Raw genomic sequence first — 16,471 nt, 5'->3', positions numbered from 1 at the left:
TTTGTCACAGAAAGATGAGACTCATACAAAATGTTGGAGTGAAGTTAAGAAATGGTTTTATTTTGTAGTTGCTCTTTGCATTAGGGGCACATCTGGTCAGGTGTCAGTTTGAGAGCTGATCATCCAACACCATTATCCTCTGGGATGCAGTGTAGCCTAGCAGTCAGAGTTCCAGAGCTGCTCCCAGACTGACGGGACGTCTGCAGCTCCAGTCCATTTGTCAGCTCCATTCATGTTCACAGCTGGGTGGAGGTTCGATACAGCCAGGGGATCATTACAAAGCAGGTGGCTCAGGTAGATGTTGGTGGAGCCTTGGGTCACGTCAGTTCACAGGTGAATCTCAGCAGCAGCAGCATGGAGGTGAATGTGATGGAGGTCCAGCTGACTGCTGCGTCGATGGCTGCAAACAAACGAGAGCAACTGTTACAACTTCACAAAACTTCTCATCAGAGATTTATTTTCTTTTACCGTCAACAAGTCGCATACAACTAAAGATGAACAACTTCTTTGTTTGTGTAAAAGCCTGATGCTTTTTCTCTAAACCACATAACTATTTACAAGAAGTAATGAGGCAGCACTGCATTAAAAACACACTATTCTGGAGTGGAAATCACTGCATGGGCTCAGGAACACTTGTGAAAACTATCGTCTGTGAACACAGTTCATCGTTGCGTCCACAAATGCAGGTTAAAACTCTCCAAAGAAGAAACCAGATAGAAACATGATCCAGAAACACCGCCACCTTCTCTGGTTCTGTTAACAGATGGTCTCCACCTCTGGTTCTGGTTCTGTTGGAGGGTTCTTCCTGTTAACTTGAGTCTTTCCCTGCAGCTGTTACTCATGTTTAATAGTTGTGTTCCTCTGTATAATGTTTTGGGTTCTGTTATTCTCTGTGATGTTCTGAGTGTTCTGTGGTTCTCTGATGAATTTACATTTTAGAATAGGAAGTTGACTTTTAACAATTTCTTCATTTCACAAATTGTTTTATTTTCATATTTATTGCAGTTTCAAAATGACTTGTTTATAAATTATCATATTCCTATTTACATGTTTGGAACAGTTAACCAAACACAAGTCTGGTTAACTGATTGGTTGTTTGTGACTGTGATTGACAGGTCACCTGTCCAGGTGAGTTAGTGTTAGCTTTATTTAAATGGTGTTAAATCCTCTGTGACTCTTTAAATTCTGATATGCTGCAGCTGAACGACTTACCGATGTAATGTTCGAGTCCTTTCTTCAGTCGGGGATTGTCTGTAAAACACAAGAGAAACACCTTTACTGGGAGAACACGAAGAACCAGCAGAGAAACCGACAGGGGAACCGACAGAAGAATCCACAGAAGAACCAACAGAGGAACCAACGACCCATGGAGACGGACTCACCGAACACGATGAGGCGGGTGTGGGTGTCAGTGGAGCCCAGAGGGTTCTGGGCCGTGCAGCGGAACATGGACCCGTTGAGCTCGGCAGGAACTCTGTCCAGAATCAGCTCCCGTCCGTCTTGCTCCTCCCGGCCATCCAGCAGCCGCCCCCCCACCCTGGTCCAGGTGAACATGGGTTCTGGGAACACCTCGCTCTGTGGACAGGAGGGGATCACAGTCTCATCCCTTTATCTCAGTGAGTCCAACAGGAGTGGCTGATCCCAGATCAGGTACTGACTGGGTCATGGTACCGAACTCTCTGGGTCCATAGTCATATTCATATTCATATTATGTGGTGGATGTAATCATGATGGAAGTCTATGAAGGAACCCGTCAGAACCTCCATCTCCACCAGAACCTCCACCTCAATCAGAACGTCCATCTCCTTCAGGACCTCCACCTCCATCAGAACCTCCATCTTCATTAGAACCTCCATCTCCTTCAGAGCTTTCATCTCCATCAGAACCTCCATCTCTATCAGAACCTCCATCTCCTTCAGAACCTCCATCTCCATCAGAACCTCCACCTCTATCAGAACATCCATCTCCTTCAGAACATCCATCTCCTTCAGAACCTCCATCTCCGTCAGAACCTCCATCTTCATTAGAACCTCCATCTCCTTCAGAGCTTTCATCTCCATCAGAACCTCCATCTCTATCAGAACCTCCATCTCCGTCAGAACCTCCATCTCCATCAGAACCTCCACCTCTATCAGAACATCCATCTCCTTCAGAACATCCATCTCCTTCAGAACCTCCACCTCCATCAGAACCTCCACCTCAATCAGAACGTCCATCTCCTTCAGGACCTCCACCAGAACCTCCATCTTCATTAGAACCTCCATCTCCATCAGAGTTTTATTGTCTTCATCGTGTTACAGTTTTAAGGCTCAAAACCATGAGAGACCCTGAAAACATCCTCAAATCAATTCTAAAGAATATCTGATCCAAACCATCAGAGAGAGTCCACATCATCCTCACAGAACCAGAACATCCTCGCAGAACCACATCATCCTCACAGAACCAGAACATCCTCACAGAACCAGAACATCCCAGCAGAGCTTCTCTCAGAGTTCTGCCTGCTGGTGGATCCACAGGTTCCAACAGTAGAAAATAAGGCAGAACCTTCATCTTTGTGAACCCTGTCCTATGGAACCCGCTCCCGGTTCTAGTTCTCCTGTGGAACCGGCTCCCGGTTCTGGTTCTACTGTGGAACCAGCTCCCGGTTCTATACATCCTGTGGAACCAGGTCCCAACACCTCTGGTTCTGGTAACATATTTTCTCCACCTCTGGTTCTGGTTCTGTTAAAGGTTTTTTTCCTTCCAGCTGTTGCTCTTGTTAAATTGTTGTGTTCCTCTCTGTGATGTTCTGTCCCTCCTCCTCCTCCACCTCCTCCAAATCCCCCTCCCACCCTCCTCCTCGTGTCCATTCAGTGATTTACAGTCCACTCACAGAGACACATTTAACATTTTCTCTCCAATGTGAGAAGAAATTCTGCTGTCGGTTTTCAAAGTGAGCAGAAAGGAGCTGAAACTAATTTCTAGCTGGAAGGAAGGAACTCAATTCAAAAGCTGAAAAGCTTTTCTGTTCTTTTTATCAGGAGACATTTCTGTCCTTTCACAGAACGTCTGAAACTCACTGCAGAAGGTCCCAGCTGGAAGCCCTGGACGGTGATCCGCACCGTGTCCCCCACCTTGGCCTGACTGGGACTCATGGACAGTTTGGGTCCTCTGGGAGCAGCTGAGGGACAAAGAAGACACCATATTGGACTGCTGAGGGACAACACTCGGTCTGATTAACGGGACAGTCCTCACAAGACATGCTATGTGAATGTGTCTGCCCACAGGATGTCCCCACCAGGAGGACATTCAGGACATGTCCCCGTCCTCTCCAGGTAACTGTGTTGAGAGCTCACTGCAGCGGATTAGATTGATGTTCGAGGCATCACTTTCTGTCTCGCAGAAAGAATCAAGATTTAATTTTAATAGGTGTATCGGCAGATATACAAGTGATCAGTGGACATCGTCTGAACCGTGACTTCTACATTCAGGGATCTCTTTCAATATCGTCCAGGAAATACACAAAACAAGTGCTTGGTCTAAATAAGGATATTTATTGAACAATATTTACACCAAGGATAAACTATATGAATATATATTGTAGTTATGGATCATGGATGTGATGAACAGATTTTGTAAACTGTAGCAGAGTGATGGTTGGAAGAATAATAGTTAAGTTATCAAAATGTAGCTAATTCCTGATGTAAATGAGAGATTTAAGTAATTTAGAATTGGATGAATCAGACATCAACTCAATGGATCAAAGTACTCCGATGGATTCTGCCTACTGGAGGGTGGTCTCATCTTTACTGGAGGGAGGGTGGTCTCATCTTTACTGGAGGGAGGGTGGTCTCATCTTTACTGGAGGGAGGGCGGTCTCATCTTTACTGGAGGGAGGGTGGTCTCATCTTTACTGGAGGGAGGGTGGTCTCATCTTTCCTGCAGACCTCCGTGTAGATGTCAGGTCCTGGAGTTTGGCGTCCTGCTGTGGGTGTTCACTCCTGCAGCTGGCGTCCCGTCCAGGCTTCTTCTGCTGGTACCTTTGGATCTTGTTTAGGACCAATGACCAGGGTTCACTGATGCAACAGCTGTCAGCTTTGGCAAAAAGGATCTTCTGAGGTTTGTCCAGGTTGAGAGATGACTGGATTTATCCTCACGAGATTATCAAAAATACTTCTTATTAGCGGAGCAGAGAAATAACAAAATAACAGCGTTGTCGGATGCAGGCAATAATTAAACTCAATTAGTCGCAATTCAAAGTACTCGTTCTCCACTTACCTTAAAGTTTACTTGGGTTAATAAAAATATAGAGCGTGGTAACTTTACAATGATCGGAAAGTGCGAGATTAATTTAAACAGAGCGACTGATGATAAATATTAAGGTTGATGAGAAGAAGAGAAAAAGCCTGCTTCAGTCTGAGGTTTCGTTTTTATGAACGGCCAGGCTGGAGGCGGGGTCAACTGTCAGATGACCAATCACTGAGCTCTGAAAACAGGGAGAATGCTTCCTTTAAGAAAAGGATAATTATTAATTTTGATACGGCTAAGAATAAAAGTTAATTATTCGTGCACCATGACTAAAGTTAAACAATTGTTGATATCAGTTACACAAATACTTAATACAAGTTTATATTGTTAGCCAATATGAGGAACTAAAGACAAGCAGAGAGTCTGCAGATTAACTATAGAAGCAAGACTGATAAACATCAATGATACGTACAAATGTTATTAATTTGCATGAGAAACAAACAGAGAATAAAACATTATATGTGCATTATAGTTTCAGCTTGAATACTGAGTTTGTCATTGTGGAGTTGTTGTTCAATCACAGGGCAGCAGACATTAGTGGTCTGGATAGTTTCACCTTGTGGGGCTGATGGAAGGTCAGAGGTCAACTGGTTCACGGCATGAGATAAGAGTCAAACCCCAGCCGAAAGGGGAGTTTATGATTGTTTATTCAGCCTGATGAGTTTTATGACGGAAGGCTTTTTGGAGTTTATCTGTAGATCTGAGGTGTCCTGACTCGTAGGTTCTTGTAATTTCAGGATGACCTTAGGCTGTATGTGCTGAAGCGGATGTGTTGCTACATCATGAACCAACGGTTCTGGTTCTGGCTCTACTTTACAGACTTTAGTATGTGAAGAGCTGTGAGATCATTATTTTATATTATATATTTTATTATTATCATCAGTCTTCTCTGTTGGTTCAGGAAACAACGAACACACCAGATGTTTGAGTCTGCAGAAGGAGAGTCATTCGGATCAGAGACCAGCTGGAGACTATAAATACATGTTAATATTTCATATTTTCAAAACACCTGTTTAATAAAAGATGTTTTAGGTTTTATTGAGTCATTTTGTTTACTCCGTGAGTTTCATTGTCTCAGATTCTGATTGTGTTTCATGCATCAGTTCTGTCTTCACAGTTTGTCTGATATTTAATGCTTCCTGTTCCTGACCTGATCTCCAGGTGACCTGGAGTACCCGGAGAAGTGTCGGTGCTGACTCACCCAGAGTGACCTCAGCCTGCATGGGCATGGACAGAGCCGGGTGGTTGACCTCACAGCTGAACAGAGCCTCGTTGTCCAGCTGCGGGTTGAGGCTCCAGGTTAGCATGGCTCTCACCTCCATGCTGCCGTCACCTGCCACCTGCTGCCGGTGCTGGAAGTAGTAGAGCGGGTCGTTGCTCTGGACCCAGCGGGGAAACTCCCGGCTCACCACGGTCTCAGGGATCACCTCGGTGGTCAGCTCCAGGCTCATCTCCTCTGGGCCTGGTTGGGGACCATGGGGGCCATCTTGGCCCAGCCGAGCCAGCTTCCCCTCGTCCTCCAGCAGGGACAGGGACTTCTGGAGTTTGGTGTCATCAAGGTCCCGACTGGTGAGAACCTGGGAGCTCCAGAGCCCCGCCTGGCCTCGACCGAAGCTCTTCTCCTGACCGGGACCTTTACTTTGGTCTCCTGCTGAGGAGGATGAGGACTCGGCTGTTGGGACCACATCAATGAGCTCACCATCCCGCTTGAAGTAAACCTGAAGAGGACGGACAGCAGAGGTCAATATGAGCAGTGGAACAATGGGACATTAGAGTGTCGTCAGAAATGTCCAAAAAATCATATAGTTAATCATATCATTAAAGTGAAGACGAGTCCCTGCTGATGACCTGATGACTGATGACCTGATAACTGATGACCTGATGACCTGAGGATGTGATGACGTGATGACTGATAACCTGAAAACTGATGACCTGAGAACTGATGACCTGAGAATCTGAGAACTGAGGACTAGAGACCTTATGAACTGATGACTGATGACCTGAGAACTCGCGACCTGAGAACTCGCGACCTGATGACGTGATGACCTGAGACCCGATGACTTGAGACCTGAGAACTGATGACGTGAGACCTGATGATATAATGACGTGAGACCCAATGACTTGAGACCCGATGATCTGATAATCTGATGACGTGATGACTTGAGACCTGATGACAGTGATTATCCTTTAAAAACCCATCAACACATTTCCTTCTACACAACCTCTGGCCTGTTGCTAAGCAACAAATGATGCTGCGTATATGTATGCAGCTGCTGGATCTCCTGTAGTTAACCGTTAAATTGTGGAGTATTGTTTGGATGTGAACCGATGACATCATCCAAAATATCCTCCAGACCGATCACCACATTCACCATCAACAAACACCAACGTTCTTCTCTGTCCTCAGGAAACCGGGTCATGTGACCGCCATCATCACTGTGAAGCACAACTCCAGCCACCGGTGCAGACGTGGTGACCTCGGTGACCATGGTGACCTCGGTGACCATGGTGACCTCGGAAATAGAAAATGAGAGTGTTGTTCTGTCCAGATTATGATTCCATGTCCGACTAATAATATTCATCTGAAATGTTCGTTCAGGAAGAGCGAACTTTTATCACAAATCAGCTGATCTGATCCTCATGTTAACATAAAATACCGACCCGAGCTGCTGCAGAACCCAGCAGAACCAGAACTGTCTCCTCTGTCTCTACAGAACCATCTTCTTCGTCTCTACAGAACCAGAACCTCCGTCTACACAGAACAGACAGATGGACCATGGACTTGGTCTCACCACCGGAGCGGGCTTGGCACCGGTAACGATGCAGACCAGAGTGAAGTTCTGGGCCTCGTAGCGGCTGAAGGGAGCCGGGCTGTTGGCCGCCACCACGGAGATGGACTTTGGAGGAACTGCAGAAAAAACACACAGAAGACGAAGACACTGAAACATGGAGGCGGTTCTGATCCGGTTCGGAGTTTATTCTGATGATGAATCTGGGTCGAACCATGTCCTCATATTTATTCATGTATTTTCATCTTTTATCATTTCCATGAAGGGGCAACTGACAGACGGGTGATCTTTGATCAGTGATAAAATAGTATCACAGTAATAGAAGGACGAGTCCCCTGATTAGACCATTAGAAGTCATGTGAGACATCAGAGTGAGTTCCTACCGATGACGGTGAGGACGATGCTGCCGGCAGCCAGAACCACCGAGTCGGTGGAGCTCATGTCGTAGACGCCCACGTGACACTCGTAGCGCCCGTCGTCCTCCATCTGGACCTCCGGCAGCCTGCTCACATCAACAGAGTCTCAGCCTGCACCGAGGACGCCTCCCCCCCCAATCTGTCTCTGGCGAGGATGCCCCCCCCCCCCCGTGTCCGTCTCGGGTGAGGACGCCCCTCATGTCTGTCTCGGGTGAGGACACCCCCCCCCCCCCCGTGCTGTCTCACCTCACTGTGGACTGGTAGACCAGGTCCTCCTGTCTGCGCTGGTCCTCCAAGTGCAAGTAGCTGCTGTTGTACATGGCGTCGTAGGTGAAGATCTTCTGCTTGGCTCCGCCTCCCTCCATGACCTGGAGGGGAAAGTTCAGAGTCTAGTCAGTGCAGCAGGATGTCAAATATTCTGTTTTCATCTTCAGGAAAAGGATTCAGAGTCCCGGTGCGTCATTTTATTACCAATGAGGCAGCCGACACCCATCAACCAATCGGCTACTCTGTGATGACATCCTAATAGTCCACAGATCGTCTTCTACATGTTCATCAGGGGAACAGAAGGGACGGCGTCTTCGACCTGGCTGGAAACTAGTGGTCCGGCGTCTTCGACCCGGCCGGTGACAGGAACAGGGGGGGACAGCGTCGTCGCCTAGTAGCCCGCCCTGTAAGATCCGGCAGGCCAACTCCCTGGCCCTAATGGTGTCTGGATCTCTTGCCGGGGATGATGACCTTGGTTCAGAAGCCGAGGGAGAGGCCGGAGATACAGGGGCTGACTTAGACAGTGAAGTAATTAAGTCAGAAGCTGCCCAACACAGGCACTGCCGCAGGACAGTGGGGTTAAGACTGGGCCACCGCTGCGAACTGCGGGGGTCTCCCAAAAAACCCTTCAGGCATTTCCTTAACTTGGACATGTTATTTAGAGTCTTACAGAGGGTATCGCAGTCAAACAGGACCGAGCTGACACCACTGACTCCATCGCTCGGAGACCAAACAAGTGGTGGTCAAAGTCAGGTGTCAGAACATCCGAATAAAATGATTCCAGGGCGGACCTCACCACCAAGAGGTCATCTGCGAAATAAGTAGCAGGAACAGGAGGAGAATCCGTAGCGGCGGCGGGGGCTAGAAAGACTCTGTCGTCATGGCTGCCGGGGCTGAAGACTCTGTCTCGGCGGTTGAGTCCTCATAGACAGAGGCTAGGTACGATGCAGGACCTGGACAGGAACCCGCCGAGCGGAGGCGGGTGAACCCGATGTCGCCTCTCTAGTCCAGCTCTGGTCCAGGCCGTAGACATGGCAGGCAGGCAGGTACCAGGAGTCCTAACGAGGACTAGGAGCAGGTTCTCTGTATGGTCTCCCGAGGTCCGACACAGGAGCAGCAAACTGGATACTTGGGACACAGGGTAGCCGGCAGGATGAAGTGTGTGGTGGGTGTGTGGACTGGCGACAGGTTGTAGGTGACTGGATGTACCTGGCAGTACGGACCAACGCCTAAGGACTGCAGGACCAGGGTTCATATAGTCTAAGGAGGTGATTAGTGAGATGAGCAACCCGCAGGTGGTGATCAGCTGAATTGGTAGCAGCTGCTCAGACTGATGAGGGGCGTGGCCATGGGAGGTGACTGGAGGCGGGCAGAGGAGGACAGAACAAAACACAAGCACATGGCAAACAACAACAAACTGATGGAAAAATAATGAACTCATCAGGCTTGTCTCAGAAAGAATGTACTTATCCATCTGTTGCACGTTTCTATGTTTCTATTGTCTCAGTTACAACGTCTCTGTGTCTTTATCTTGTGACCTACGACCTCACTCAGTACTATCTACAAAACCAGATATACAGAGGGAGTGGGGTGACTGTCAACTGTTCGTCACACTGTATAAAAGCTGAACTACGGAGGAGAGACTTTGAGCAATGCTGGACATCCTTCTTTGAGTGGACATGTATTTGCTCCTTCTTGCAAGAATAAATGTCCGATGTGTTTGATTTTGAATACAGCCTCTGAGTTATTTTTCTAACACAAACACATCGGGGAATGACAGGACACAGGAGGAAAGGAGGTCTGGGGAAACAAAGGTCAAAACACACAGGGTCAGACAGGGATCCTGACAACACGATTACTTTCTTCATGTTAGTTTCTACATTATAAAAAGAGTTGGCGAACTTCATTATGACTGTTAGCATTGTCACTGTTAGCATTGTGACTGCTAGCATTGTGACTGTTGGCGTTGTGACTGTGTTAGCATGACATCATCATTCAGGTCCTTCCTGTCCGTCACCTGGCTGCTCACCTGAAACCACACGATCTCTCGGAGCTTTCCATCGGTCCTGAAGTTACACTTGAGCGTGACAGTGTCTCCAAAGATGACGGGAGGATGAGGCTCGATGGAAACCGTCAGATAACCTGCGGAGAGAAGACACGTCCTCTTTTTATATGGAATATTAATGATCCAGCATGAACATGATGCTACTGTCCATGTGATTGTTCACATGTAACTGTTCACGTCACATGAACAGTCACATGTGAACAATCACGTGAACAGTCATGTGAACAGTTACATGTGAACAATCACGAACAATTCATGTGAACGATCACGTGAACAATTCATGTGAACAATCATGTGAACAGTTACATGTGAACAGTTACATGTGAACAGTTGCATGTGAACAATCACATGAACAATTCATGTGAACAATCATGTGAACAGTTACATGTGAACAATCACATGAACAATTCATGTGAACGATCACGTGAACAGTCACATGTGAACAGTTACGTGTGAACAATCACATGTGAACAGTTACTGGGTTAAACTAATAGTATAAATAAGTACATGACTAACACGCGTGTTCCCTCAACAGCTGGTTTATTTGAGGAGCAGTGCCGTGTGCTCGCTGCCCCTTCATGTCTGCAGCCCCCCTGCTGCTACATGTGCAAAGAGACAATCAGCAACACAAAGCACCTGCAGCTCATCAACTCTTGACCCCCCACCACCCCTCCCACACACACACACACACACACACACACACACACACACACACACACACACACACACACACACACACACACACACACACACACAGCTGGACTCAATGTTTCCTCAGACTTGAACAGAGTTCTGGTTAAAAGCTGTTTGATCATCAGTCATCTGTGGACGCCATTTCTCAAATGAGTCACGTGACTTCCTGCTTTGAAAACCCGTCCAGTCCATCGCTCAGAGACGTGCCTTCAGATATTAAACCTGATTCAATGAGAACCTCTGGTTCATCTCATTATCTGACCTGTTTATCGTCCTCATATGATCCAGCAGGATCTGCTCTCAACCAATCAGAAGAGTCTAAAAGATAAACTCCATGATTCAGGCTTCCTGTTGAGCCTGAAGGCCGCGACTCGAAGTGAAGACACGGAAAAGCAGTCTGAATATTAAACACACACCTCAGAGCAGAGAGGAAGGTCACACACATACACACTCACACACTCATACACTCACACACATACACTGGTCATACACACACACACACACACACACACACACACACACACACACACACACACACACACACACACACACTCACACACTCACACACTCACACACATACACTGGTCATACACACACAGGTCTCACACACACACACACACACACACACACACACACACACACACACACACACACACACACACTCACACACTCACACACTCACACACATACACTGGTCATACACACACAGGTCTCACACACACACACACACACACACACACACACACACACACACACACACACACACACACACACACACACACACACACACACTCACACACACACACACACACACACACACACACATATATATATATATATGTATACACACACACACACACACACATACACACACTCCTTTAAAGGACATCAGCCTGCGGTCTGTCCAGAGTGTGTGACTGATGTCCAGTGTCCTCTGTCACCGTGGCGACCTCACCTCCACAACGCCGCGCTGCACCACATGACGTCAACCGGCCTGCAGATTATTATTCCATGTTTTTCCTCTTAATCCTCCTGCAGCTTTTCATCCAGAGAGCCGGCCATTTGCCAAACACACACACACACACACACACACACACACACACACACACACACACACACACACACACACACACACACACACACACACAAATATATACACACACTCACACACATACACACACACACACACACAAACACATATATACACACACACACGCACACAAATATACACACACACACACACACACACAAACACAAATATATACACACACACACACACACAGACACACAAACACACACACACACAAATCTATACACACACGCACACAAATATATACACACACTCACACACAGACACACACATATACACACACACATATATACACACACTCAGACACACACACACAAACACACATACACACACAAATATATACACACACTCAGACACTCACACACAGACACACAAACACATACACACAAATATATACACACACACAGACACACACCCTGTGGCGGACAGATTAACATGTATCAGAATAATGCTGCAGATGATAACCGATCCGTCATGTAAACAACAGAGAGCCTCGTTCAGACAGCAGCCGGTTGGTGAATGAGATTACAGGTGAATGAGATTACATGTGAAAGAGATTACATGTGAAAGAGATTACAGGTGAATGAGATTACAGGTGAATGAGATTACATGTGAAAGATATTACAGGTGAAAGAGATTACAGGTGAATAATATTACAGGTGAATGAGATTACAGGTGAATGAGAATACAGGTGAAAGAGATTACAGGTGAATGAGATTACATGTGAAAGATATTACAGGTGAAAGAGATTACAGGTGAATAATATTACAGGTGAATGAGATTACAGGTGAATGAGAATACAGGTGAAAGAGATTACAGGTGAATGAGATTACAGGTGACTAATATTACAGGTGAATGAAATTACAGGTGAATGAGATTACAGGTGAAAGAGATTACAGGTGAATGAGATTACAGGTGAAAGAGATTACAGGTGAATAATATTACAGGTGAATGAGATTACAGGTGAAAGAGATTACATGTAAATGAGATTACAGGTAAATGAGATTACAGGTGAATGAGATTACAGGTGAATAATATTACAGGTGAATGAGATTACACGTGAATGAGATTACAGGTGAAAGAGATTACAGATGAATGACATTACACCTGAATGAGATTACAGGTGAATGAGATTACAGGTGAAAGAGATTCCAGGTGAAAGAGATTCCAGGTGAATGAAATTACAGATGAATGAGAATACAGGTGAAAGAGAATACAGGTGAAAGAGATTCCACTTGAATGAGATTGCAGGTGAATGAGAATACAGGTGAAAGAGATTACAGGTGAATGAGATTTCAGGTGAATGACATTACAGGTGAAAGAGATTCCAGGTGAAAGAGATTCCAGGTGAATGAAATTACAGATGAATGAGAATACAGGTGAAAGAGATTACAGGTGAATGAAATTACAGGTGAATGAGATTACAGGTGAATGAGAATACAGGTGAAAGAGATTCCACTTGAATGAGATTGCAGGTGAATGAGAATACAGGTGAAAGAGATTACAGGTGAATGAGATTTCAGGTGAATGACATTACAGGTGAAAGAGGCGATGACATCACTGCTGTCTTCAACAGATCAACCTAAGACATGTGCTGGACAGAAGTAGATCTTCTACGGGTCGGTCAGAACCGACTCGTCTCACCGAGCAGCAGAGACGCTGCCAAACAAAAGCTGCTGTGATGTGAACCTCATGTTAATGCGTCTTTGATCCCAGTGCTGCGTCTCTATTCAGAACCAACACATCTGTCATACGGCAAACAAGCTGCTGAACTTCAGGCCAAAAGCCCTGAAAGACTTCTTTCATCTTCAACATCAGATTCTTTTCCTGCAGAATCCTGAGCAGAGAACTTTAAAGAAGGAAATCTTCTCTGTATGTTAAAAAAAAAACTTGTTTTTTTTTCATTGTACCATTGGTCGGCGACCAGTTTCAAATTGAAAGCCCCACATACAGTCCTGCAGTGTACCATGTTTGGACCTTACCTGTTGAGCGAGGACTTTGTGGGGAAACAAGTAAAGAATGCAAGTAAAGAATTAAGAGATTAAATTCATATTTAGACTCTTGTATCTATTTAAAAAGTGGGGATGGATTATAAAACATCCCCAACTGAGAATGAAATGGAGCAAAAAATGTGGCTTAATGTGGATTGATCAGTTAAACCTCCTGATGAGCAATGTGGTGTAACAACAAATCTGAATATAGTTTATACAAGTATGTTTCTAAACTGGAAATATAAACAGAATGTCATGTTTTGTGAATCACATAAACTCTTATTTAACTGAAAATAGACCAAAGACAACAAATCAAATGTTGAAACTGAGAATTTTTATTGTTTTATAAAAAGTTGTGACAGCATCAGCAAAATACTGGAAAAGTTGTGGAAAGATTCAAATAAAACAGCTGGTGGAACATCTTACAACTAATGAGGTTACCATGGCAACAGATCAGTAACATGATTGGGTATAAAAGATGATTTCAGAGAGGCAGAGTCTCTCAGCAGTGAAGATGGGGAGAGGTTCACCACTCTGAAAGACTGTGTTGGAAAATAGTTCAACAATCTAAGAATAATGTTCCTCAACGTAAAACTACAAAGAATTAGTGGATTTCATCATCTACGGTTCATAATATCATTAAAAGATTCAGAGAATCTGGAGAAATCTCTGAACACAAGGGACAAGGCTGGAAACCAATATTGGATGGTGGTGATCTTCGGGCCCTCAGGCAGCACTACATTAAAAACACACTATTCTGGAGTGGAAATCACTGCATGGGCTCAGGAACACTTGTGAAAACCATCGTCTTTGAACACAGTTCATCGCTGCGTCCACAAATGATGTTAAAACTCTCCAAAGAAGAAACCAGATAGAAACATGATCCAGAAACACCGCCGCCTTCTCTGGACCGAGATCATTGAAGATGGACTGAGGTGAAGTGGACAACTGTCCTGGGGTCTGATGGATCACAATCTGAGATTCTGTTTGGAAATCATGGACGCTGCATCCTCCAGGTTAAAGAGGAGAGGGACCATCCAGCTTGTTATCAGCTCAGTTCTAAAAGCAGCAGGTGATGCAGCACAAACATGATTCTGTCCCAACTTGTTTGAAATGTGTTTCTGTCATCAAATTGTAAATGAGCAGATATTCTCCAATTCAACATTTGATATGTTGTCTTTGGTCTATTTTTTTATTAATTGAGTTTACACGATTTGGTTTTTATTTACATTTTACACAGCATCCCAGTTTTTTAGAAACAGGTTTGTATTATTATTCATTAAAACGTTCTGCTTGTTTTTGTTTAAATATGAAGAGAATCTGTGAACTCTGCTTGGGGATTAACATGAATTTCCTCTAATCGTTTAGAGGACAGATTACCTTTAGAGGGGGACAATAGGCTTTCCACCCCGCAGGGAACATTTCCAACAGCATTAGGTAACTTACTACAATCCAGCTGCTCTGGAGCCACATCAACATCTGGATTCTCTCTTATAATGATGTTTCAGCAGGAGCCGTGAGAACAGACGGCAGCAGCATTAGAACATATTCTAATGCTGCTTCATGTTCTTTATATTTCTATTCACTTCCCTTCAGCCAGACTCAATGTTCTCCTGTAAACTGGGTCGTCCTCCATGAACTCTGCTCTGTTCAGGACTTTTGAGCCTTCAGGTCAGTTTGTGGTCATTTTATTTTGAAAAGCTCATAGCACAAACTAAAATAATAAAGGTCTCACGATGACAAAGAGACACAACATCTGGTAATAATATCTGATCCACCTCATCTGGTTTTGGACTTCCACCGTTCAGATTTATTATCAATAATTGTTTGATTATCAGTTTCTAGTAAATGTGTGTTTCAGAAAGATGTCTGATGTTTCTACTAAAAACAAAAGCAGCCGTCGGTGATCTGTTGGTCTGTTTCATAGAAATTAAACCGCACATTAAACTGTTCCACATGCAGATGTTAAAACTTACTTCAACTACATCATCCATTGAAGTCTGTCTCCACGGCAACGCTTCACAACAACAACAACACAGTAACTATGACAACCTTAGAAGCTAGCATGAAACAAACACATACACACACACACACACACACACACACACACATTTAATTAGTGAAAGCAGCAGAAGTGATGATGCTCTCAGTGAAGCGTGATGAACTTCATCCCACACAAGAAGGAAATTAAAACACTGAAACTGATAGAAATGAGATGAAGTCGTCCAGCTGAAGCTTCAGTGAGTTTCAAACCAAAGCGACTACAGAAGGTCACCATGACAACATCATAATCAGCTGACTGTCCCATCATCAGCTCTCAGTACTCCATCCAGCTCCAGCAGCCTGAAACACTCCGAAGTTCCTCTGCAGCTTCTAACAGACGCTGAGTGTTGAGGCTCATCACTCACCTGCTGAAGGACGAAGAGCAGAGAGGAGGAGGAGGAGGAAGAGGCAAACAGCGAGAGGAGCGCTCATCCTGCCACACTGAGGGACAGAGGCTCATCTCCCATCCTTCAGTCTGAGGCTCCGTTGACGATGATGATGATGATGACGATGATGATGATGATGATGATGATGCTGGTTCAGAGGGAGGATTACAGTCAGGTTCTCTCGCTCCCCCTCCCTCCTTCTCTCTCTCCCGCTCTCTCTCCCTCTCTCTCTCTCTACATATATATATATATACAGTACATATATACATATACATATATATTTATATTGTGTATATATATTTCTCTTCTTTGTCCTAATTTTGGTGAAGATTGAATGAAATATGGCGAACAGGGAGCAAAGAATGAGGTTTTCAAAAATATGCAAATTGTATCAAAAGTTTCCAAATCATTGGTTTTGATTGGAAACGTTTCTGTGGATCAAAG

The 16,471-nt window shown here is 44.9% G+C and overlaps 1 protein-coding gene across 1 annotated transcript; it reads right to left on the bottom strand.

Moving 5' to 3' along the window:
• Nucleotides 1–212: 212 nt before the first annotated feature.
• Nucleotides 213–16,073, bottom strand: LOC138192084 (immunoglobulin superfamily member 21-like). The gene is made up of 10 exons (XM_069139265.1): nt 16,007–16,073; nt 9,789–9,901; nt 7,739–7,860; nt 7,460–7,578; nt 7,080–7,195; nt 5,489–6,005; nt 3,060–3,160; nt 1,383–1,575; nt 1,213–1,251; nt 213–400 (listed from the first exon to the last, which is right to left on the bottom strand). Exons 1-10 carry the CDS (start codon nt 16,071–16,073, stop codon nt 318–320), a joined length of 1,470 nt encoding a protein of 489 aa, XP_068995366.1. The 3' UTR covers nt 213–317.
• Between the last annotated feature and the right edge of the window lie 398 nt (nt 16,074–16,471).

The sequence above is a fragment of the Embiotoca jacksoni genome, unplaced genomic scaffold (assembly GCF_022577435.1).
Source record: "Embiotoca jacksoni isolate LCO1_2020_lvr unplaced genomic scaffold, fEmbJac1.0.p SCAF_80, whole genome shotgun sequence".
Taxonomy (NCBI): Eukaryota; Metazoa; Chordata; class Actinopteri; family Embiotocidae; genus Embiotoca; species Embiotoca jacksoni.
This window is presented reverse-complemented; position numbering and strand designations above follow the sequence as displayed.

Coding starts and splice junctions, on each gene's coding strand:
- LOC138192084 (XM_069139265.1), bottom strand. CDS start 16,073: ATGAGCGCTCCTCTCGCTGTTTGCCTCTTCCTCCTCCTCCTCCTCTCT. Junction 1,576..3,059: donor TCCAGCTGGGACCTTCTGCA/GTGAGTTTCAGA, acceptor TCCTGTCCACAG/AGCGAGGTGTTCCCAGAACC. Junction 401..1,212: donor AGGACTCGAACATTACATCG/GTAAGTCGTTCA, acceptor GTTTGTTTGCAG/CCATCGACGCAGCAGTCAGC.